This window comes from Bactrocera tryoni, chromosome 4 (assembly GCF_016617805.1).
Source record: "Bactrocera tryoni isolate S06 chromosome 4, CSIRO_BtryS06_freeze2, whole genome shotgun sequence".
Lineage (NCBI taxonomy): Eukaryota > Metazoa > Arthropoda > Insecta > Diptera > Tephritidae > Bactrocera > Bactrocera tryoni.
The window spans coordinates 38,702,521-38,729,099 of record NC_052502.1 but is presented as its reverse complement, the minus strand read 5'-3'; the positions used below and the strand labels follow the sequence as shown (position 1 = coordinate 38,729,099).

The window sequence follows — 26,579 nt, the reverse complement described above, 5'->3', positions numbered from 1 at the left end:
TATGATATATTAAGAAAATATTATTCTTCACATCCAAAAGCATTTTCAAAAATATAAAATATATTTTTTACTATTGATCGAAGATATTTATAATTATAAACTTATAATTTAAATTTATTTTAATTTTAAAGTTATTTAATAAATAGAGAGCCGGAAGGAAGGTTTACTTATATACATATGTATATTATGTATGTAAATGAGATGAAGATAATCAAATAAGAAAGATTTGCACAAATAATATTGTTGTCGATTTTGAACACGACTTATAGGGGGATTCTGTAACCAGTCTCTAGTCTCTATTTTAGACATTTTGAGGTAAAGTCTCAATTCGTGACTAGTTTACATTAGTCACAAAACTAAAAAGAACTCTTGTTAAAAATAAATCAATTTTACATAAATTTCGTAAAAATTATGAAACAAAGTTAACATATATTTTTATTGATAATTATATTTTTTTTTTTGACTATGCTATAGAAAAAAAAAGATATTTGTTATCGACATATTTATTTTCATTCAAGTGTAAAAGCACCTCTGAATAGTAGAATGTAATAGATTTTATGACTGCCACTTACAGAAAAACAAAATCGTCTCAAATCTCAAAAATTGTCTCTAACTTAAAATCTGAAATTTATAGACTTGAGACTATATCACAGTACAGAATTGACCAATGAAAAGAAACAACAATCCTCGGATGAGTGACCCCCCTTTTGACGACGTCCATGGCAAAAGAATTAAGGACTATGATTTGAGGGCATGCACCTGGAATGTCCGGTCCCTTAATTGGGAAGGTGCCGCTGCCCAGCTGGTTGATGTCCTCGTTAAAGTGAAGGCTGATATTACCGCCGTCCAAGAAATGCGATGGACGGGACAAGGGCCGAGACGAGTAGGTCCTTGTGGCATTTACTACAGTGGTCATATAAAAGAGCGCAAATTCGGTGTGAGATTCGTGATGGGAGATTCGTGATGGGAGAGAGGTTCCGTCGCCGAGTACTGTCATTCACCCCGGTGGATGAACGTCTAGCCACAATCCACATCAAAGCGAAGTTCTTCAACATATTGCTGATTTGCGCCCACGCCCCGACGGAAGGGAAGGACGACGTGACCAAAGCAAAAGGCAAAGAAGGTTTCTTTGGCACTACGGTCGGTAAATTCAGCCTCCACGTTGAAACATCACCAAATGCCACCTGCCAAAACCACCAACAAGCTCGACTTTGTTCGGATAGACGGAAGACACGTCTCCAGTGTTTTAGATGAGCGTGGGCTCTGAAGTCCTAACATCGACTCGTACCACAATTTTGTTGCAGCCAAGAATCACACCCGCCTCACCGACAGGCGTAATGCTCGAAAATTCTGCGACAAAATGCGGCAGCTAACGGAAGGTTTCAAGACCGGCCCATACTCTTGTAGAACTCCCAAAGGTGATCTAGTAACCGATGCCTAGGGCATAATTAAATTATGGAGGAAACTCTTCTCCATCCTGCCGAATGGCAGTGAGTTTCAGACAAGTCGACTCCCTATCGTGCGACTTCTTCAACTCATCGGCCTCAACACCCCTGCCGTTAGTTCTGCTTTCTGCTGACTGGACAAGGAAGCAAAGCAAATGGGTCTGGCAGTGAACGAGGGCAAGACGAAATATTTCCTGTCATCAAACAAACAGTCGTCGTACTCGCGACTTGGCTCTCACGTCACTGTTGACAGTCATAACTTTTAGTTCGGCTACGAAGCCTGACCGGAGACTTAATTCTGGTATCACGGGGAGCAGGAACCCGTGGAGGTAACTCCAACCTGATCATGCGGACTGGCCCCTCGGGGAGTATCGTGGTGGTTGTGGTTTGTACCCAAACGCGGGTAGAATTGACTTTCTGTCAGTTTGATGTGGAGTTCCATTGCAACCGGGTGCCGGACCCATAGTACGGCAGAGGTTTTAGATGGGCCTCGACCCCTACCAAGGTGGTTAGTGTGTCCATTCCACACTGTCAATTGGTACTGAAAATGCCTGGCAAACACCACCAACAATGTCAGCCTGGAAATCCAACGCAAAATATCTCTTACCAACAGGTGCTACTTCGGACTGAGTAGGCAATTGAGAAGTAAAGTTCTCTCTCGACGAACAAAAATCTATAACTCTATAAGTCACTCGTAATTCCCGTCCTGCTATATGGTGCAGAGGCTTGGACGATGACAACAACTGATTTGTGGACGTTGTGAGTTTTCGCGAGAAAAGTTCTGCGAAAGATTTATGGCACGTTGGCCACAGCGAATATCGCATCCTATGGAACGATGAGCTATATGAGATATATGACGACATTGACTTAGTTCGGCGAATTAAAAGACAACGGCTACGCTGGCTAGGTCATGTTGCCCGAATGGACGAAAACAGTCCAGCTCTGAAACTTTTCGATGCAGTACCCGCCGGGGGAAGAGCTATTGGGAATTGGCGCACCTTAAACATGCTTTGGTTGCATTTATGCAGATCAGTCAATGTGTAAGTTGGGGTTTATTGGTGACGTTGACTTCGGCAGCGATTTGGCTTGCAACGTAACTTGCGCATGAGGCAAATGAAAAGTTTAACTGAGAAAAACATAGAAATATTATAATTTGCAGATCCGCTACAACGAAAAGACATGAAGGGTATTCGCTTGCTCTTGCATGATTGCACGATGACACAAAATGTAAGAATTTTATACCGAAATACGCATGGGCGCGAGAGCACCCATTGCAGAATCTAGTGATGTATGAACAGCTGATTCGGTCAATTTATTGTAAATGACTATTGCAAATTGGCGCACCTTCTGTATTTATTCTTAACAAAAACATTTAACAAATTTAAATTAATAATTTAAATAAAAATTATATATATTTAAAACTTACCTTCCTCAACAATTTGATGGCGAAGAATGTCTTTATGTAAAATGACAGCTAAAACATGCTTGCAATTATGTAAATAAAATTTACCGCGGGAAATTTTCTTGACTATTTCTTAAGCGTTTTTTATATGAAGTTTTAAAATTTCTTGAGAGCTGGATCCTAAGCAAAAAGTGTTTGTTTAAATATTTACAGTTTTATTTAATTAATTCAAAGTGAAAAATGTGCGTAAATTGTGTTAAATATAGTGAAATAGCTTAGTTGAAATGTTGCAATTTTTGGAATTTTTAAACTTTATAGTCAAATATCTAGTAAACTAATTGTTTTTGGTACCTATAATCAAGAGAACTTATTCTTTCCAACGGTACCTTCAGATCGCGCCGCTAAAGAAATCGGACTTTGTGGAATTTTTATATAACAATCCCATATGCGCTACAGTTTTGACGTAGCTCGTTTTTATTATTATATTATCGTTACAATAGCTTTTCTGGCAATAAATTGTCAGCATTTTACTGCGAGGCCTATGATAATTCTATTGTGTCGGCACGATTACGATTCTTTCGGCGCCGCGATTTGATGGTACGGATGGATAGAGGAGGTCCTCAGGATTAAAAAATGTATACACATATACCGTCCTCAGACTCATAGTTTTCGAGATATTTCACTTTAAAGTTCCACAATTTTATATGCCATTCGCTCTTATACCATGTTCAGACCGACACTTAATCACTCGATTTCGGCTGTTGAATGGATTATCCCACTAATCTTAAAAATTTATCAAGATTTCGCCATACAAAAATGACAGTTCCAAATCACTTCACGCTAAATCTCTCTGCGCGACTCTGATTTTGCGCAATCTACTTGTCAGCACTGGAAATCTGTTACTTTATCACAGCTGATTTAGACACTACAAAGGGAAAAAAATGTAAACAAACAAATTTTTTTTAAAGTAAAGAATCTAATTTCATCTGAAAATCGACTTAACAAATGAAAAAATGCATCCATTATTTCTATTATATGCAAAATATTAAAAAAAACCGTGTTTTTATTTCAAAATACTATATGACAATCTTTTCTTTTGATAAATAATAAGCGATGTGAATTCTTGAATGACAATAACAGCTGTTTTTTGATCTTTCTAACGGCAGTGAGAACACTGTTGGGTTATGAAATGCTTAAATATAATCTAATCTTTTAAATTTTCGGTCTGAACATGGTATTATTTTGTTTTGTTTTTCTTTACATGTCATGACAAATACCGCCGAAAGAATCGAAATATTGCCATTGTGTCTATCGGAAAGTATCGATTTTATGAATTCTCTTTGCGGAAACTACATGTCATGACAAATACCGCCGAAAGAATCGAAATATTGCCATTGTGTCTATCGGAAAGTATCGATTTTATGAATTCTCTTTGCGGAAACTACTTAGTTGTGTAAATTTCTGACATCAGTTTCTCATTGTTTAAATATTACATGTATTTTACCAATCAAATGATTCCTAAATTCTTATTAAAGAGATGCATAGAAAAAGCTTTATATGCTTCTCCTATGATGCGTTCCTTTTCCAGCATAACTCCAATACAAATGGCGTATACACTTTATGGGGAAAATAACTCCGCACATTTGCCTCTAATAATAATGCACGGGCTCTTTGGTTCCCAGCGTAATTGGAAAACTGTTGCTCGAACATTGGAAAGTAAAGTGGATAAAATGGTAAGATTGTCATTAGGAGTGCCATGATTGAATATTTTTTCTAATAAAACATTTGTACTTTTTTTTTCTTATAAGCTGGGCACAATTGGTGTCGTAATCGATGTCATTAATCTGTTATTGTAGTTTAGTTGTTTTTGTCGATTAAAAATTGTTGATTTGAATAATAGGCTGCGATCTAGAATTTTGCATTATTTAATATAAAATAAATGGTTAGAAACGAATTAGTGAAGTGTTAGTGGATCTAAAAGTTAATAATACAACTATAAAATTCATTATGAATGGGAGAAACACGCATTTTAAATAGTTGAATTTTTGAACTTCGAATGCCAATATCTCAAAACCATAAGTCAGCGGCAACTATATGTTTTTATTTTCTTAATCTGGAGGACCTCCCCTATCCGTACATACCCATTTTAACCCAGAAATCCGGGGATGCTATTCTAAAATTTACCCTAATAATATTAGGGTAAATACTATAGTGGCACCCTGCTTCAAGATTAAGATAAATACAGAATGCGGGTAAATTTTAGAATAGCATCCCTTGATTTTGGGGTTAAAATGGGTATGTACGGATAGAGCAGATCCTCCAAATCAAGATATATATATATACTTATGGGGGTAATTTTAGAATAGCATCCTTTGATTTTGGGGTTAAAATGGGTATGTACGGATAGAGCAGATCCTCTAAATCAAGAAATTATATATGTATATATACTTATGGGTTTTGAGACATTTGCATTTAAAGTTCAAAAATTGGAAAAATTTTAATATACCGTCCCAGGATTTCGGGAATAAATTAGGTCTACAGATTATAGTTATAGCCGCAGGAAATTTATAATTTTTGAGATATTTTGCGTTGAAAGTTGAAACTTACCACTATTTGAATTGCGTATTTTTTGATTTCAAATTATTTTTTCACTTGTATTTTTAATTTTTATGTTCAATAACACTTCACTAATTCGTTTGTACATATTTTTTACATTATATTGTGCAAAAATAGTTTTTATCAATATTAAACTTTTGTTCGAATCTATTTATTTAACAACAACCAAAGGGTTGCAGTCTGTCAAATGGCACAATTCCGATTTCTTTGGCGCCGCGATCTGAAGGTACCGTTGGAAAGAGGAAGTCCTCCTGATTAAAAAATATTGTAGGTAATTCCCAAATTTAAACATTTCAACAAGCTATTTCACTACATTAAACTCATTTTATGCACATTTTTAACTTCAATTTCATTTAATTAAACTACAAACATTTAAACAAATTCACAATTTACACTTTTTGCAGGTTTTATAAGTAAGAATTTATATTTTAAAAATAACTTTTTACACTCGTAGTGAGCATCATTTATGTGCTAACAATAATGAGTAAACTGAGCGTTGCCATATGATAATAAGCAAATATGAGCAACTCCCTGAAATTTCTCTTTGTCGCTATAATTCCTCTTTCTTTATTTAGCAATCTTAGTTCTAATAAAAACAAGCACCTATAAATTATATTTCAAATTAAAATTACTATAAACAATCTTTTTAAGTAATATTGAATAATAATATTACGTAATAAAATACTTTGATTTTTAAAGGAGTACAACGCAAAAGTACTTCAGTCATCCCAAGTATTGGCTCGACAAGGGTTATTTTGTTAAAGCGCGGACGAAGGCTGCCAACACAGAAAGTAGTACTAGGCAAAAGTACTTCAGGGGGTATCCTACTCTAGAAGCATGAATTTCAGGTAATTTTTAAAGTGTCGTAAAAAAAGGCAATTAATATATTTACTATCCATTTTTTTATGGTGTTTTTATTGATATCTTAAGAATACAGAAAAAAAATTTTACAAAAAAATATTAAAAATGTAAATGATTGGGTGGGGGGGGGGGAGACAGGTGTAAGAAAAAATGTCGCATCCTGGTGACATTGATCCTGACTCTCCTGGTGGTCTGAAAAAAAAAATCAAAAGAAATTCTTAATCAGTAAGGATGCTGTTATAGTCCCTATTTCAGGAAACACGAAAATTTTTTTTGAAAAATGGCGTCTGTCTGACAAAAATCATTTTTACGCTTTTTTTTTTTTTGAAGTTCCTGAATTTTTTAAAAATATTAAAAACAAAAATTTTGACACGATGCTAGTAGGGACGATAAAGGATTATATAAAGAAGGTTCACACAAAATTTCAAGTAAATCGGTTGTATAGAACTTGAGATAATGCCGGTATCGTGTGGAAAAAAGTAGTTTCGAGAAAAACGCGTGTAAAAAATTCGATACGGCCGAACCGGGCTAGGTACTGCGTCACTAAAGTAACTGTAGCTCTTAAAATAATTTAAATTTTTAAAAATCCTTTGGAGGAAATGTTCTTAAGGGTCTAAACTTTAAATACGTATATGAAAAAAAATCGAATTTTTCAAAATTCTACAGTAGAATACCCCCTTCAGTCACCTTGGGTATTGGATCGACCAGGGTTATTTTTTCAATGCGCGGCTAAAGGCCGCCAACGCAGAAAGGAGTACTACGCGAAAGTACTTCAGTCACCTCGTTATGATTTAAATTTTATAATAGTATTATCATAGAGTTTTATAAGGATAAGGAAAAAGTGTTCACAACTCAGTTATGGCTTGAAAAATGTTGGAAAGAATTTTTTATTATAGTTAATATAGAAAAAAAATCACGCGAAAATACAAACAAAGAAAAATCGTTCAAAATTCTACATATTTGGTGTTTAAGATGTGGCGATGCTCGTTTTCCTCATAATTGTAATCTAACCTTTTCAACGATGAGTAGGCTAAGTAATTTTTGAATTAATAAATTTAGCTAAAATATAACACCATAAAAGTGAAATTTGAACTTATTTCAATGTTTAGAGGGTATATTTAAATATACAAAGTAAAAAATGTGAAAAAATTTCGTGAAACATTGTGAAATACTAAGTGTGATTAATACCAATTTTTGAATTTTTAATCGAGACTTTTAAAAATATAAGTGTTAGCAACATCGAGGGATGATATTCTAAAATTTACCCAGTTATATATTCAGATAAATAGTTTAGTAACACTGTAATATTTTTGTTAAATGAATGAGCTTTTCAGGAGTTCTAGCATGAACGATGTTGATTAACCTATTAATATTATATTACAATTATCAATAATATAATTACACTTATATTGTTGTTATTGTGCACAAAAATAAATATTCTACCTCAAATACATGAATAGTAGTCATAGTCATGTGAAACACCAACTCTATCAGTATTTACCTTCTACGCCAGAGAAAATTTAAAAGGCGTTAATGTATGCCAACTACACCGTATAAGTTTAAAATTCATTACAAATGGAGAAATTACTTGCAAACAATTGTTAAGTTTTTGAACTTGAATTACAAATATAATAAAAAGTTTACAAGAGTGCCAGATCTATTCAAATTTTAACCCCGACATCGGTGGATGGTATTCTAAATCTATCTAACTTCGTCTAAGAAATAAATACATATCAAAATGACAGCATTGCGATTCCCATGACAGCCCGTTCTACGCACTAGAATTGACCCGGATTTTATCCGGCCAAGGGCTGTTTTTTCAGCGATCTAACCCCGATTGGATCGGTGAGTATTAATTTAAGTTTGTCGTCACTAGAGCAACGCCTTGCAGCAGTGTTGCTCCGTATCCTCCTGACTGGTGCTGATATTGAGTCCAACACGGGCCCGGAGGAATTTTTCTGCTGCGTTTGCGCCAAAAGGCTCCATCCCAACTCTACCTCGGACAGGTGTAATACATGCAATGGATGGAGGCATCTTAAGACCTGCTCAGGCCTTAAGACACATAAGGAGTGGAGCACGAGTTATGTGGTCCCATTTAGATTAGATTTGATTATTACATGAGGATTGCACCGTGAACTTAGGTCTATTGTGCCCTATCCTAAATCACAGAGACTCACATAACCCCACCACATTGATAAAGTGCAATATTCTGCTGGGTGCTAGCGAAGCGATTTGATTCCTGTCTGGGAAAAATGGATCCTAGGGCTTCAAGCCTGCGTATACCGACTGGTGTCCAGTCGATTACCAGGTGTTCTGGTGTTTCAGGCTTGGGCAATTCACGCAAGAAGCTAAGCTCATGTTGTGTAAATGCTTCTTCAGCTTGCAGTTGCCAGTGTAAAATGCGACCAGTAGTCTGAGTTTATCCTTATGGAGGTTAATTGCATATTAAAGCCTGCTGAGATTGTACCAACGCTTTGAAGCTGATTCAATTAGAACGACAACAAAGCGATAGTAAGACGCAAAAATTAAACCCATAAAAATTATGACCTGGATTGCAAATGGCTTGCTCAAACGTAGAAAAGAATTGGAGAGATTACTCCATGTTGAAAAAGATGATATTTGTCTTATATCAGAGACCAATTATACAAATGAGACTTTCGTTAAATTCAAAACCTACGAAACGTATTCTTCGAACCACGTACATAAATAACAATGCAAGAGGGAGAGTGCCATAATTATCAGAGATAATATTCCCCAATACGAAGAAATTAATATAAGTGTCCTAAAGTTCCAATCCACGACCTTATCGGTTGAATCTAGTTTCGGAAAAATAAGTATTACCGAAATATATAGCACACCTAGACACAATATCAAAATGGACTTGTACCCAGAACTTCATCATAGGTGGACTTCATGTCTACTGGCAAGCCGATTTACTGGCCTTCCGACACAAGAAAATGACCTGAGCTGATCGAATTTTTCATCACTCGACAAATATCTTAAGACCTTCATTACCATAGAAAATGGATTGGACTTAAACTAGGACCATTCGCCAGTATATCTAATCCTAAATTGCCATCTAAAACAAACCACCTTATCTCTCTAATAGACATACGGATTGAGAGTATTTCAAAGTTATGCTCTACAAATATATTGATGTTAAAGTAAATATAAAAACAGAAAAAATATATTTTAGAAAATGAAGTTCATGTTTTGACGAAAACTATTCAAGAATCGGCTTGGGAAAGTACTACTGTTCCTAAACAAAAAGCTTTTATACTAAATATCCTTCCGATATTTTAGAACTCATAAAGAAAAAGACTAAAACTACGTAAAAATGGCAAATCACGCGATTTCCTCAATATAAAACAGAATGAAACAATTTAACTAACATTTCTAATTGTATTCAGAAATTAACGCCAAAAAAAATACAGATTATTTGATATAGAAAGCTGAAAAAAATGTTAGGAAACCAACATTGTCCAATACACCCCTCAGAAAGCCAAACGTATCCTGGGCCAAAAGCGACGAGTTTTAGTATTTTTTCAGAGAAACTGACTAAAATGTTTAGTCCTTTTGCGTTCCATGGTACTTGACCGCAGCTAGAAGAATCGCGCGTCAAAGTTTTCGCTTTCTGCCCAATCACTCATATATCTCCTATACGCCCGGTCACTGTTTTCCTTCTAGCTTCGAAAATATTTCAAATTCCCATCTAAAACTTTTGGGATATTTTTAGATTATTTTTAAGGAGATTTAAGCAAAAAAAAAAAAAAATATATTTTTGAAGCTTCTAAATCAGGCTCCCCCCTTAACAGAACAGTGATGAAATGTACTTCTGTATAAGACTATGTTGAGTGTGATGCGCAAAGGAGAAAGAACATCGACCATGAAAACGCGCCACTGCGTTTGTAGTCGCTAGATTGGCGACAACGCATTTTTACCTGGTTCCCGTTGACATATTACATGCGAACAAATAATGATGTGCACTCTACACGTCTATCCATATACTATACGTCAACGTCAACACAGTCAAAGAGGAAACGCAGCCTTTTTTGTTAGCGGAATGATATCCTAAATTGACAGTTTGTCGAAATGAAGCTGGCGACACCGTTACTATCAATGGAGAGCGGTATAGGACCTCATCTTCTTATTCAAAATCCTCAATGGATTAATTGATGCCCCAGAAATCCTTGCAGACTTTGAAATCGTAGCAAATGAGCTTAACCTTAGACAGATGGAAAGGAAAAGGAAAGAATCTGTAGATTGGTAAACTCTTTGCACTGTGACATCAACTTCTTCAGCGGGTCTCTACAGAACCTCAGAAAGATCGTTAAAAAAGCTTTATTAAAATACTAGCATACGAACTAGGTCACGAGTTTAATTCCTAATTTTATATGTTTAAGCCTGTTGTCTTATTTAGCATTATAATTGTTATTAGATGTATAGTGTCGATTGGTGTTAAATAAATAAATATATATAAAATAAATAAAAATAAATAAATAAACCAGAATCTCTTCAATGATTAAAGAATCACACTAAATAAAAAACAAATAGTGTGTTTTTTTTAAGAAAAGAAAACATATCACTCTTATTGAAAAATCCTGTAGATATAAGTTATCAGGATGACGAGACCGAGAAACTGTCTCTCCGTCCGTGTAAACGATAACTTGAGTAAATATTGAGAATCTTGATGAATCTTTGTAAACATGTCTCACACACAAGGAGGGTTGGTATTGCAGATGGACGGAATCGGACCATTGCTACGCTCACAAAACGCCGTTAATCTTGTAAACAGCCCTAACTAAGCTTCACAATAACAGGCTGTTACTAAGTACAAGAAATTTCATTAGCGAGGGGCATTTATAGCTGAAAAAATGTTAAAAAGTGAGCGCAGGCCCGCCCTTTAATAAGTTATACTTATATCCTAAACCATTCAACCTCTAATAACCGAATTTGCCCAATGCTAATCAGGGGTGTTGTGAAATCCAAGACAGAATTGCTTAGCTGTCAGAATTACAAACCAATTCTGATTTTCAATGATGTCACAGAATCTGATTGGATTTTCGTCTTTTCGAATATACGCAAAACCAATATTCGAACCAGCTGTTTACTAATGTGACAAAACTTGCAAATGAATACATTTGGAAGCAATCTCTTTAAAGTTTTTAATAAGTTCCGAATTAAAGGAAGACTTTAAGAGATAACATTTAGTGAATGAATAAAGACGCATTTGGGTGTTAAGTTACGTTTATTACGTTTTGTAAATCTTCTTCAAGGGAAAAACTGCTTTAGAATCTTCAAACTATTTGAATTTTTTTTTTTGCTTAAATCTCTTTAAAATGTATGGGCAGAAAGCGAAGACTTTGACGCGCGATTTCTCGGTTTTTCATTTTTACGGTTTTTGGAGCAAAGTTTATTATCTTTGGCATTAAATTATTATCTTCTATTTAAACTAAAAAAAAATAAGAAAAGTTAAGTTTGAAAATATGTTTAAACAACAAAAAGTAACATTTTTTTGGCCACTTTTTTTTTAAATTTTAAAAATTTTTTAGAATTTTACAATTGTTTTTGAAATTTTCCTAGTTTAACTTGAACATAAGTTATTAACAAATCTCTTAGAATTTTTTGTTTCCGATAGAAATTGAGACCTGTATCCTGCGCGCCGTCCGACAAATGCACATGCACCCAAATGCAAAGCCAGAAAATCAAAGATTTCGTATCCAAAAATTTTCGGATGATGTTTAAATATATATCTATAAACCCTTGAAATTTCGCTTTAACCAATTATCAATTTTTTAAGCTTCTAAAACAGGCTCCCACCTTAAATATCCGCATTTTTTTTCAAAACTCAATAATTAAAACATTACGTGTTTTATTCTTATGTTTCTCCTATAGAAATAAAGATAAATTAATTTGTAACAATTAAATAACTTGATTTCTTAACTTGCATTTCAAATCTGTGTGCGATTATCTTCTTGCTTTGTTTCTGACAGCAAAACCGATAAAATTGGTTTCCGTGACACCCAAAACCGATACAAATTCTGTTTCGAATATCAAACCAATAATGTCTGAATTCATGACACCTACTGCTTTTTTTGATCGGTTTCAATTCTGATTCCGACAACTATCAGATTCCACAACACCCCTGAATATTTTTGGCCTACCTATCCTCCCTGCGAAAATGGGTGAATTCGAAAAATTACGCACTTCGTTAAATCCTATTCTGATAATAGTATGCCGCTATGTGAAAAATGGTTTGAATCGGATCAACAATCCCTATTGTCCTTATATTGTTCAACCTCATCAAAAGAGCACGTTTCTTGGGGCTCCCGTAAGACGATCTTTATGACAATTAACATATGTATTACCATCCAAACAAGGCCTGGATAATAATAACAACAAAATCAAGGAAACATTCCTGCTGCAGAATAACGACCACACTTTGGACGCGACAAACTTCAGACAAGCAGCGAATGCTATTCATAGGGGAAAAACTAACACCTGCATTGATTCCCTACTAGTATATGGGTTTCTTGGTGTTTATACACCATACGTCGCAGAATAATAGCTTGAAATGCCGCCTGAAATCAGGATTACCTTTGCGCAACTTCACTCTGAATACTGTAGAAGGCTAAATTTCTACATATCCAGGATCAACAATGATATACTCGTACAAAACATATATACTCCTGACATGACAAAAACCACCTCTCTGCATGTATGAGTAGATACTCTTTTACAACAACAAAAACCTCTAAATTTAAGTAAAAATGATGTCAGTCCTGAAAGAATATTTTATTACACTCAACCCATCAAACTGTAAGAATTCAACAGTAAAAGGATGGTTTACACTATAATTTCTTTGATAAAATGCTTTTTTTTTTACAGATATTTACTGTAGATGCGAGAAATCACGGCGATAGTCCCCATACAACTGAGCATAGTTCTGCCCATATGGCAGTAGATATTTCAGAATTAATGAAAAGTAAAGGAATTACAAAAACATGTGCAATGGGCCATAGCATGGGAGGCAGAACGATGATGCATTTAGCTCTTAAGCATGTTAGTATCCTATATTATATTCGTTAATAGAATTTCGTCCGCTTATGCAACAATTAAATTTATTTATATTTTTTATTTTCAAGCCGGAACTTGTGGACCGGGCAATTATTATTGACATATCTCCCATTGCAGTGCCGCGAGACTTTCATCAAATGGATGAAATATTTAAAGCTATGGAAAATGTTGATATTCCTGCGAAATATTCATTAGGACAAGGGCGCAAAATAGCTGAAGATCAAATTAAAAAAGCAGTGGGAGTTCAAGCAACTGTTGAGTTTATATTGATGAATTTGAGAAAACGGAATACTGGAGAGTATGTATAACAGAAAATCAAATATCTAGGTCTATTTGCAAACTTGAATTTCAAATCAATGCCGCTTTTAGAAAATGCATCATCCTTCGTAGTTATATAATTTTTAATTGGAATCGAAGGATAAACCAATTTAGAACAGAATGGCTGATGAAGAAATTATTTCTAGAGCTTAAAGTTTCAACTGGCATTCCGTTCACACACCCAATTTTATTTACGGTCGGTATATTCGATTTATTTTTGTACAAACGGATAAGTGGTAATGATGAACGATATTACACTACCGGTAATTATATTTTACTGTGACTGAAAAATCGCATATCACTACTACGGTCACGTTTTGTAAATAGCAGTTCACGCGAATTCCGATTGCAATAGTAGTTTCATCCTGTGAATTGTGATATCAATTCGATTCTGTAAATTGCAATAGCAGTTCGATTCTGTGAATTGGGATTCCAATAGCAGTCCACAAAAAACTTGTAAAGTTTAATAGCGTTACTTGTGATCGCAATATTAGTATAGCATAAAAGTAGCAGGTATGGTAAATACGTACATATATGCAATTTTTCGTCTCGGCAGTGTACCGTTCTTATGATTTTTGATATTGTCAATGAATTTATCAAGAAAAAATGAAATGAAGTATAGTAGATGTTTGAAGTGGTACATGAAATGAACCCAAAATTAGCAATAACTGAAATTACAGATATTGAAAAAAATCGCTCATAACCAATAAGTGGATATTATATAACTTATTTTATCAATGATATTTACAATGTATATAAACGAACATAAAGGCTATATGGAGGGCTCAGTGTGTCTGATATGGAAAAACTAGTCTAAAATCTTACAAGATTCACGATGCTTTTGTTCGTTTTCCCTAACGCCAACAGATGCACAATGCCAACTAATAAATAAAAGATTTAAAGAAACTACACAGTTTTTTTTCTAAAGTTTGATCCAATCTTAAGATATCTAAAGTATTAAAAAAATTTATTATCGTTCATTTTAAATTAAGTAAAATCTTATATGTTATCTCTGTTTTAGATTCTATTGGGTTCCTAATATTGGTACTCTTCACAAAAATTTGAGATTATTCAACGACTTCCAGGAGCATGTGAAGGATTTACCACCTTTTAGAGGACCAGTGATGTTCATCTGTGGGAATCAATCCAATTTTGTTGAGTAAAGAAATTATACACATATATATATTAATATTTTAGTAGATAAACATTATGTCTTTTTAACAGTCCTAATAGTTGGCCGGATATTCAACAAATGTTTCCTAACTCGGAACTACATTGGCTTGATGCGGGTCATTTAGTCCATTTTGATCAGCCGGAAATGTTTGTTAATTTAGTCGTGGATTTTTTGAAGCGATAAATTTAAATAAACTTAGATTATTTTACATGTATATATTGTGAAGAATATCGGTACGAGAACAAAGTAGAATCTACGACAGAGATAAAGAGATGTCCAACTCATCTCCCATTAGAAGTGAGAGAGCAATTCCCAAACGTCAAAAAATCCTGAACTCGATCAGCTGTCAAAGTTCTCGATATATTAAAGGACCACTATATAGTAATTTTCAATCGTAATAAAATGTTACGTGTTTTAATTTAAATACCCAAAAATTATTATTTTGTCCGATCTGGTTATAATGGAAAATGTTATAAAAACGCTAATTATGAGGCGCTCTCACACTGTAATAAGTTGGACATCCCTTATCGCTGGCGTTAAGTTGTTGGAAGTAGAAATAAAGATAAGTGTATAGGCATTAACTTGGGATTTTTATTTAACAATTCAGCGTTCGAACTCAAGAATGAGTTACAAGATAGAAGATTTATCGAAAAACCGTTACAATTGATGTCAGAAATGGGATTGTCACATAAAACCCCAAAGATATTTTTCAAATATTATTGAACGTGCTTATGCTATGTTCGGACCGACAACGAAAACATGTTTTCGTGGGAAAAACTGGTTTTCGCACGAAAACTTGTGTTTTCGTCCATGTAAAATCTGTCAAACGAAAAAACAGTTTTCGCTGAAAACTACTTGAAAACTTACATTCCACTCATTATAATCGGTGCCTGCTCTAGTTTAATCGATGTTTTTGGAAGACATATTTTACCGGCCCTAAATTGTCACTTGATATTTGTTTACATTCCATATACAAAATCAGCTGTCGCTTGATATTCTCATATTAAGGAGATTCTCTTGCTCTTGCAGAACCTTGCACGGTGCCCAAATTGTAGAATTTTCCTCTTGGTGCAACGGCACAACAACAAACACACGCAGAAAATTATTTGCAATGGCTATAAATATGTCAGACCAAAAGCGACGTTTATTATCGTGCCATCATATATCACTAGTTTCAGCAATCGGTGCTCTCTTGGCCTTGCATATTTCGGTATAGGATTTTTGCATTTTGAGTCATCGTGCAATCTTGCAAGAGCAAGATAATGCCGCTATTGATAGTTGTCAGTGAAAACTCATCGAAAACAACATACAAATGTGTTTTCAATGTCGGTCCGAACATAGTATAACACAACACCCTGATTACAATGAAAGTAGCGAAAAGTGTTGCAACGCACCCTAAGATTTTGTAGAGTTGAGTATATGTATGTAAACAAAGAAAGGTTTATTATCATATCTTCTTCTTCTTCTTAATTGGCGTAGAAACCGCTTAAGCGATTATAGCCGAGTTAACAACAGCGCGCCAGTCGTTTCTTCTTTTCGCTACGTGGCGCCAATTGGATATTCCAAGCGAAGCCAGGTCCTTCTCCACTTGGTCCTTCCAACGGAGTGGAAGCGCTCTCTTGCCCTTGCATATTTCGGTATACGATTTTTGTATTTTCTGTCATCATGCAATCTTACAAGAGCAAGAGAATCCCCCTTATGAAGTTGAATGATGTCATCAACTACAAATGCTGAGATTTTATTTAATTGCTGGTATCAACACCCTATAATGTCATAATGAGTGAAGGCATAATTTCCGATTATTGGTATCGAAATGTATTTGGTGTTGAATTGTTGACAGAAAGGTACACTATGTTTTACCGATAAAAACAAGGCAGATTTTAAAATATTATCTTTGTTAATTTACTTGGTTACTTTTGCTACAAGTAGTATAATAACAAAGCGTTTTTTTAATTGGGTAAATAAAATGGCTCATGATCGGGAGATTTTAAGAATGATCTGGGAGGGTCAAATTGCTATTTGCTTTCAAGCTGACTCGGAAGAAATCGTCGGTTTACAACAGCCTGAAAACTTTTACTTGATGGTCTCCCGTTTAAGTTATTTACCTCTAGTAACTGATAAGGTATAAGATTAAATTTTTTAAGCATGTTAATGTATGTAAAACTATTTCTATAGGTTAAAAAATATTTTAGTCGTTATATATCACACGAACAACAGGACGGAAACGTATGGTTTGATTACAATGGAATCCCTTTAAAACTACATTATCCAATTGGTAAGTTAAGTAAACTTAAATCAAATTTACTAAAAACCAAAGAGGTGAGTTGGAAAATGTCCCCTAAATTTCACTTAACTGTTTTTGATGAATATGGCATAGGCAACCAGTTATGCTACCTATCAAGGTAGATGAGAAGATTTATTTATATCATATATTGCCATTTTAAATAGCTCAATGACTGGGTTAAAAGGGTAGATTTTAGAATAGCATCCACGGATTTCGGTGTTAAAATTGGTATGTACGAATAGAGGAGGTCATATATATAGGTGCCGCTGACTTATGGTTTTTGAGATATTTGCATTTAAAGTTCGAAAATTCAACTATTTAAAACGCGTGTTTATCCGATTTATAATGAATCTTACACTTATATTTTTAACTTTTATATCCACTAACACTTCACTAATTCGTTTATAATCATTTTTTAATATAAATATCAATAACAGTTTTATTAATTTTATTTACTCAATCGGACAATTTTCACGGCCATAAAATGCCTTTTACCAAAAGCCCACAAGTTCCAATAACTTAGGTACCAAATACGAAACAAAAGTGTATTACTTATTACACAGGGTTGGCACGATAAAATCCGAGTTAATCGTCTCCCACGGCAGTCGAGTCTACGTAACCGGAACGGACCCGGATTTTTTATACGCCCAACGACTGTCAACTGCCGCGACAACAACAACAGCAACAGTATGTCTCACATCGAGCACCTTGTGTAGATTATTTTCTAAGACAACAATGTAATCTCCAAAGAAATTGTTCAGATCGGTTAACTATAGCATATAGCTGCCATATAAACTGAATGATAGGAATCAAAAGCTTGCATGGGAAACTTCCTCATTGGAGAATATATCTTCACGAAATTTTGTATGAGTTATTGTTTATAGAAATAATGTAATATCGGAAGAAATTGTTCAGATCGGCCCACTATAGCATATAGCTGCCATACAAACCGAACGATCGGAATCAAGAGCTTGTATAGAAAACTTTCGTATTTGACGTGGTATTTTCACGAAATTTGACATGGATTATTGCTTAAGGTAACAATGTAATCTCGGAAAAAATTGTTCAGATCACATTACTATAGCTTCCATACAAACTAATAGTTACTAAAAGAAAAACACCTGCGAGGGGTATATTAGCTTAAGTGCAGCCGAAGTTAACCTTTTTTCTTCTTAACTATACAAGTCGTCTGCGTACCAGGACGTCTTTGCTCACAATGAGTTTGCCAGTGCTTCAAAGTATCGCTCTTTATTTCCTCTTTTGCGGTGGTGACATTTTTATTATTTTTTCAACGTTCAAATTTTTTTCTTTCAAATGCTCTTAATTACCGATGTAGTTTCGCCTGAAACTGTTCGGTAAGCCGATACTATTCTTAGAGCAGCTGTGTGATATACTTTTTTCTGGGCTTTACGTAGGTTATTTTCCCTTAATGTGTTGGCCCATAACTCTACTCCGTAGGACATGGCATGCGTCATTCTATATTCTCCCTGAATGGGAATTTAGTGGATGTCTATTTAAATGAAATATGCATAATTTACGTGATATATCTAAAATATGATAAATATGTAGCATACGAAGTAATATTGACTCTTGTTTTAATAAAGGGGTTTTATACGATCTATTATATCCTGAAGAAGATAGTGTGCCGTGGTATCTTACAATACATTTTTCTAAATTCCCAGAAGACGTCTTAGTGAAGCTTTCAACTAGGTTTGTGTTTTTTCATTAAATACAATTATATAATCTAAAATACAATTTATATGTAAGATGTATAATTATTTACAGAGACCTCTTGGAATCACATTTTATGTCATGTTTAAAGGAAGCTGATGTTCTGAAGCATAGAGGACAAATAATATCTTCGATGCAAAAGAAGGATCATAACCAACTCTGGCAAGGATTAAGCAATGATAAATTTGATCAGTTTTGGGCGATTAATAGGCGTTTGATGGAGGCTAATGGAGATCAAGAAACATTTAAATACATTCCAGTTCGATTTTATGCTGATGTGAGTATATATCATAAACAATTTTGCAATTTCTTATGCTAATAAAGTAGATTTTATATTCTCGCAATATGATGCACAGAGTACAATAGTTTTACTCGCCTTGCGGTTGTTTGTAACACCAGAAACTAATAGCGATAGCTGTAGGCGCTGCTTTAGTTTAAAAAATATACATTGCAATGAGATCGGATAATAACCACTTTTGCCGCCCATATAAAATTCCCAAGTTGGACGGATTTGACCCCATCTACTTCCTAACTAAATTCCATCAGCTTCTCTCACTTCAAACATAAGTATATCGAAGAAAGATTATAATGCCTGCTAAAAATTATCGAAATCGGACTAGAACTTTTCAAACCCAGATACCGTATATGAGACCCTCATTGAATATGGCTGACTTTTTTTTTTCAAAATATCTCTCAATCTGTGAGATATCTTAATCTAATTGATAGGTTTAATACTTTTCTTATCCCACAAAACTTCCGGTTATTTCTATTTCGTATGCAGAAGTAAACTTCTATCCTATTTCCAACGGAGTGGTGATCTTCCTCTTCCTCTGCTTCCCCCGGGGAGATTGCGTCGAATACTTTCAGTGCTGGAGCAGCTCTACACTCTTATAGAAGATTGTACTTGCTCGATTAAGTCAAAGCGTTATATGGAAATTAGACGGAATTGTGGTCAGTTTTCGCGATTTTTAAACCGAAAAGTGAAAATGTTATGCATCTAACTTGGTATTTTATTGAACAATGAGCGATACCTCGCCCAATGCTTTTTAATTTTTAGTCTTAATGACATGAAACTGTGCCGTGCCACTATTACAGTTCAATTGAAGTTTTGAGTTTATAGCGTAATTTGTAGCTTAATTGTGGCACGTTATTATACCCTGAATAGGGTATATTAAGTTTGTCACGAAGTTTGTAACACCCAGAAGGAAGCGTCGGAGAAACTATAAAGTATATATAAATGATCAGAATGTTGAACTGAGTCGATTTAGCCATGTCCGTCCGTCTGTCTATCTGTGTATATACGAACTAGACCCTCAGTTTTTAAGATATCGTTTTAAAATTTTGCAAACTTCATTTTATCTTCAAGAAGCTGCTCATTTGTCGGAACAGCCGATATCAGACCACTATAACATATAGCTGCCATACAAACTGAACGATCGGAATCAAGTTCTTGTATGGAAAACTTTTGCATTTGACAAAATATATTCACGAAGTTTGGTATAGATTATTTTCTGAAGCAACAATGTAATCTCCGAAGAAATTATTCAGATCGGTTAACTATAGCATATAGCAGCCATACAAGCTGAATAATCGGAATCAAGGGCTTGTATGGAAAACTTTCGCATTTGACGTGTTATCTTCACGAAATTTGGGTTGAGTTATTGTTCATAGAAATAATGTAATATCGGAAGGAATTGTTCAGAACGGCTCACTATTGCATATAGTTGCCATACAAACCGAACGATCGGAATCAAGGGCTTGTATGGAAAACTTTCGCATTTGACGTGGTATCTTCACGAAATTTTACATGGATTACTGCTTAAGGTAATAACATCATCTCCGAAAAAATTGTTTAGATCGGATTACTATAGCATATAGCTTCCATACAAACTGGACACATAGTTACTAAAAGAAATGCACCTGTGAAGGGTATATTAGCTTCGATGAAGCCAAAGTTTTTTCGTGTTTTTTTGAATAACGGAAACTTTGTGAGCTTGCAATGATCAGTTTCAGGTTTTACTCAAGTTTTTGAGGCAAACTTAGGAATAAGGACTGCGTCGAAGAAAATTGTCCGATGAACGTTGTGCCCAATATCAAGAAACACCCAAGCATTTCGAGAAGGAAACTGGCTCAGAATCTTCCGTACGCAGGACTGAAGACGTACAAGATATTGAAAGTTCCGGAGAGAAACGCAGTCAAGAAAGAAACCGCAAAACAACGAGCTAAGAAGCTGGCGAAATATATTGTTACGAAAGTCGAATGCTATATAAAGGACGACGAGACTTACATTTTAGCGGACTCTTCTCAGCACCTGAACAGGAAATTTATACAGCCGATGAAATGCTTTTAAAAAATTCAAAGCCAAAAATGTTACAAAGTTTCCAAAGGAATTTCAGGTGTTACAGTTGAAGCAAAAAGAGCAGTTCATTCATTTGATCGGGTACAATCAATTCACGTTCAGTATGGTAAAACACCCTTAGAGTGGTTCCAAGAGAATGATTAATTCCCAGAGTAGCGAATCGACCTAACTATTCAGAACATAGGCCGATTGAGAGTTGGGCTTTAGTAAAAAGGGAGATAAAGACAACAAAAAAGTGACTAAAGTCCTTCAAAACCTTAAAAGAAAAAAAGTCTTCAGCAACTATGATAGTATCGGACACTACCATGAAAGCACTAATTGAAGGGGTTCTGGAAAAATTAATAATTAATAAAACATAATTACTGTTTTCTGCTTCTTTTTTTCAAATCTAAAATACATATTTTAGTTTATAATATTCGCACTACTAGTTTGAAAGATTTTATTCGACGCAGTCCTTACTAACCGAATCCATTCGGAGTATGTGTTGATAGAGGAAGAAAATTTTATATATAATAAAACTTCAGCCGCACACATTTAATTTTGAACGCATTAATATTTAAAGTTCATAAATAGAAGTTTCATATACTGGTATTTTGCTAAAATGTTACCATATATTTGTGTTATATTGAATATTAAAAAAAAACTGATTGAACATTTTAACAATCACAAAAGGGATTGTTTATCTGCTTAGTTTTCAACTAAATGCAAGATACATAAACTAAAAAATAAAGAGAAATTTTGAATTCAATAAAATACAACTATTGTACGGATTATAAATATTTTTTATTATATTATTGCTTCAATAAGTTTTATAAATGGACCTTTAGTTCTTTTCCGAAGAACTCCTTTCTTAATTGATGGCTTTGCAAAATATCTCTTGTTGGTCAATCAATATATTATAAACAAATATTATTTCTTAATTTTCGCATTTATAGGAAGATACCTATATACAAAAGTTGATAACACCCATAAACAAAAACGGGCAAAAGAAAACTGTTGGTGAACTGATGATTGAGATGTCGACACCACTTAAAAAAGTTGGTAAGTATAAATACACTACTTGTCATTACATTTATACCTTGAAATGTAATATGTATAAAGATTACCACGAAGTTCGTAACACCGAGACCAAATAGAGCACATATATAAATGATCACTGACGAGCTGAGTTGTGTTAGCTAAATACGTTTGTATATGCTCAAACTAGCTCCTCAGTTTTTGAAATTTGCACACGTAGCAACCATACAAATTAACCAATAAAAATCATTTCCTTGAATGGAAAACTCTGTTAATTAACAAGATGTATTAGCGAAATTTGGCGAAGATTATTATCAAAGGCAGCGCTACAATTTCCTTACAAATTGTTTAGATCGGATCACTGGCAGACAAATTGAGCGATCAAGATCTGTTTCTATTATGTTATAATAGACTTGTTAAATTTATTATTCTTCGGTGCAGCCGAAGTTAACATTTATTCTTGTTTTTATTAATATCCTTTCTTTCTTTTAGTTGAAGTTCGGACCCAAGGTATCAGCATACACGATGGAGCAAATTTACAATGGTTATCCGAACATTTAAGTTACCCGGATAATTTTCTACACTTATTTTTAGTTTATGAATCTAATATTTAATTGTTAATTATACTTTAAGAGTATAGATTAAGCAGTCATTAAATTTTGAGCTGATTTTGCCGCAAAAGAAAATTCTTGCTATTTATGACCAAAAAGTAGGAGAAAAGTGAAGATATGTGTATGGGAACTTATAATGGACCACAGCATTTTTTATGATTTTTGTATTTGAATCGGTTTCTCTAAGTTTTCTCTTGCTGTTTCCAAGTTTGCAAATAAATTTCATCTCTCATTTGGTACAAAAATACGCGAAGTGTTTTCTGTTCAGGTTGAATAAATTATTTCATAACCCGAATCATGGTTAAGGCTTGTCTGAAGGCTGAAAGTTATGGATAAATAAAGAGTAAAACAAAAACCAAATATAGTTAAGTCTTTGTACTTTTATTATACTTATTTGATTGCAGCTCATTTTATTTTATAACTTTAGCTATACAAGTTTAGAAATAACTTTTCAAAAAATTACAAATCTTATATGAGTACATATGACATGCATAAATTTCCTTGTAGATTTTCGATTTGATTTAAAGCTTTAATTCTTAAGCCACTTTTTAATTGACATTTTAAAACCGGTGATACATATCCTGTGTATGTAAATAAAAATATACTTATATCCTAAATAATTTTATTTCATTTAATATTGATATGTTGAAACATTAACTCTCAAAATTATTGCATTTTAAATGTCACGGTTTTACATTTTGCTTACAACTACCGAAAACTACCCATTTGGGTGTTTATTTACATCCGTAGATACTAATAAATTTTATCCACTTGGATTATAAAGATAAATATATAATTATATATATGTTTACAGTTATTGCCATAATTTTTAAATACAATATACAGCCTTCTATAAATCTCTCTAAAGATTTTTTGATTTTCCGTTTTTTTTTTTTTAATTTAAATAATCATTACTTAAAATTTGCTGCATATGTGTATACACAAAATAATGTATGTAAATGATTACAAATTACAATCTAAAAAAACTTAGGCATACAAAACAATGGAAGCATTAGTTGCCGGTGGGTTTGAGTTTGTGTCTTGATTTAACCATTTTCGAACGCAATTCTCTTGGCATGTCAAATTCTCACAGACTGCATGTACTTGCAGATCAATATTACAGGTTCTTTCTTCATTTATTCTGTAATACTCCTCTTTATATGATGATTCACTATATGTTGAAGATGAACTCTCATATCCTGAAACAGGAGATCCTTCGGCACATGGAATCACTGGAGATGTAGCTGACATTGCAGTCTTATGAAAGGCACTTGGAAGATTTAACGGCTTGCATCTTTGAAAGTACGTACTCTCTACTTGAAAATTATGATCGGGAATATTTGACAGATTAAAATTAATTGGTTTTCCATCACTCTCTATTTTATATAGTGTAGATATACAACTCTCGTTTTCATCGGAAACTTTTTTTTCTGAAATTTCCTCATTTTCATCAAATTTCTCATCTTTTTCGTCAAGGAGATATGGTTTAAATAATTTTACTGGTTTCGGAGGAGGTGACTTAATTTCCATTTCAACTTCGATGTCATCATCATCATCATCACTTTCATTAGGTTCTTTAACTTTTGTTAATAAAGTGGAAGAATTATTTTCCGAATTTCTCATGTGTTTGTTTGGTTGATCATTCCTCGAAATAACCTTCCGCTTCCTAAAAGTCAAATCGACCACATTCTCGTTTTTATTTTCAGCCACATCATCAGTACTTGGTAAATGTCTTAAACTACAATTTATGTTCTCAGCATTCTCACGTCGAGAGCCAATAGATAGATCGATTGGCGTAACAGTTAGGCACGGTGTGTTTGATGATTCTTGTGTCGCGTTATAGTTTTGCAATGCATATTCTTTTTGATTTCCATTTTCAATGTATGCACTTTGAGGATATTTATTTAAAGATTTGCGGCCACAGCAGTCTTCAATGTTATCCACTACAATTTTCGTTTCATGTTCGCTCAATTCAATTGAATTAATTGCCTCACTTCGTTCGAATAGGACTTCCTCTGCCGTTATGTTGGTTTGTGGCGAACCTGAAGAAGCCAAGTCAGTTGAAGACAAAACAGTCACAGGTAGACAAGTTGACGACATTAATGACGGTATTGTTGACACCCGAGATTGTGGTTGTAGCAGTGTATGGGTATGCGGAGGTAAGTTGTATGGGTAATGCCGATGGTGTTGCGGGGAAATATGTGTTAGAACGGGTATCGGTATAGACATATTTGAAGAAGCATGAGTGTATGGCGTATCGTAATGATGATGATGATGGTGGTGGTGAGGCTGAAGGTGGTGAGTATGAAGAATTGGTGACGATATTCCTGCAGTGTTGCCACTTACTACAGTCTGACATAGTGGTGACGATGTGTTTGTAGTCGAAGTGCTGGCGATAGCTATAGCACCCGCTGCTGCGGCGGCCGCCACCACCGCGGCCAAGTTCGCCGCTGCATAGACCCCTTGTGTTGATGCATTCGTTGATGGAACCACAACTGGTATTGATGGCACTGTAGTAGAATTTGTAGCGACACTGTGTCTAGCTGTGTCCAAGGGCAGTTGCTGAGGTTTACTTTCAAAATGATGGTAGCCAAACTGACTATTACTATTCGTTGGGATCATAATCGGCACTTGCTGATGTTGTTGTTGACTAACGTTATGAAACTGATGTTTTAAACCACTATGATTTATACTTGCAACTGAAGATCTTAAATTCGATTCACATTGTAACCATTTTTGAATTTGTCTCCTATGTATATTATATTTTCTGGCCGTTGCCCGTTGATTACCTTTGCAATCGCTGTCTTTTCGATATGATTCTAATACTTGAAGCTTGAAATGAGGTGTAAATATTCGGCGAGAACCCATTTTCGAATTATTTGTGAGGTTGTTCGCACCGCCATTACTTGCCATATTTGTTGTTGTATGTGTGTTTTGTAAAATATTTATTGCTGCTGTTGGCACTTGTGTATTATTTGACTTAGATATCATTATATAAAAATCATTAATAATTTTTAAACCGATTTTATCATCCAAAAATACAATGTTTGGACAACCACAATTTAATTATACCGCTCGATAAACTTTTAGTGTTCTCAAAAATTATTATATTCCCGTATGCAATAATGCGACTTCCTATGATACACGTTCGATTGCGCCGTTTCTTCTTTCCACACTAAACGATTAGCAGCAAAATTGCTCTAGCATTTGCCAGACATTCTGGCTCGGTTCATCTTCTATGTATTTGTAACTACATGGCGCTTATATATATACATACATACATTCATGAAGTATAGCGGACGGAACAAGTGAACGATGCAAGTAAGCATTTGTCGTTCTAACCAATACAAAGGCAATTCAACTGTTGCTTTAGTTCAAATACGTATATACATATGCGTATGTACATAGTGTACACTGTACAATGTATAGTCAGAACGTGTTTTCCCAATTCCGTGCAGTGCTTATGTGTTTAGTATCTGTGAGTCATGTCATGTATATGTGTAGGTGAACGTGTCCAGTGTTGTATTTTAAAGGCAGCCAAAGATTTAATTTTTCAAAGAACTCACTGACTAGCAAGCAATAAACATTTGCATATATGTACATACATCCATTCACACATATGTAAGTATGTATATTTACATTATGGCGGTAAATTTGTATATAGAAATTACAGTACAAATATAC

At 34.3% G+C, this 26,579-nt stretch overlaps 3 protein-coding genes across 4 annotated transcripts; 2 read left to right on the top strand and 1 right to left on the bottom strand.

The window, feature by feature from the left end:
- The first annotated feature begins 4,266 nt into the window (after positions 1-4,266).
- On the top strand, positions 4,267-15,285 carry LOC120774308 (protein ABHD11). Of its 2 annotated transcripts, none has more exons than XM_040103840.1 (5): positions 4,267-4,580; positions 13,213-13,386; positions 13,470-13,699; positions 14,741-14,873; positions 14,944-15,036. In XM_040103840.1, the coding sequence occupies exons 1-5, from the start codon at positions 4,341-4,343 to the stop codon at positions 14,947-14,949; spliced, it is 783 nt and encodes a 260-aa protein (XP_039959774.1). In that variant the 5' UTR covers positions 4,267-4,340; the 3' UTR covers positions 14,950-15,036. The 2 variants fall into 2 exon arrangements, with proteins under 2 accessions (XP_039959774.1, XP_039959773.1); XM_040103839.1 differs by having other exon boundaries at positions 4,270-4,580; positions 14,741-14,878; positions 14,944-15,285.
- Positions 15,286-16,859: 1,574 nt separating this feature from the next.
- LOC120774013 (autophagy protein 5) lies at positions 16,860-23,255 on the top strand. The gene is made up of 6 exons (XM_040103293.1): positions 16,860-17,015; positions 17,069-17,168; positions 18,782-18,887; positions 18,963-19,185; positions 22,203-22,308; positions 22,777-23,255. The coding sequence occupies exons 1-6, from the start codon at positions 16,860-16,862 to the stop codon at positions 22,896-22,898; spliced, it is 813 nt and encodes a 270-aa protein (XP_039959227.1). The 3' UTR covers positions 22,899-23,255.
- Positions 23,256-23,343: 88 nt separating this feature from the next.
- On the bottom strand, positions 23,344-26,072 carry LOC120774012. Its single transcript, XM_040103292.1, has one exon. It carries the CDS (start codon positions 25,884-25,886, stop codon positions 23,883-23,885), a length of 2,004 nt encoding a protein of 667 aa, XP_039959226.1. The 5' UTR covers positions 25,887-26,072; the 3' UTR covers positions 23,344-23,882.
- Positions 26,073-26,579: the final 507 nt, after the last annotated feature.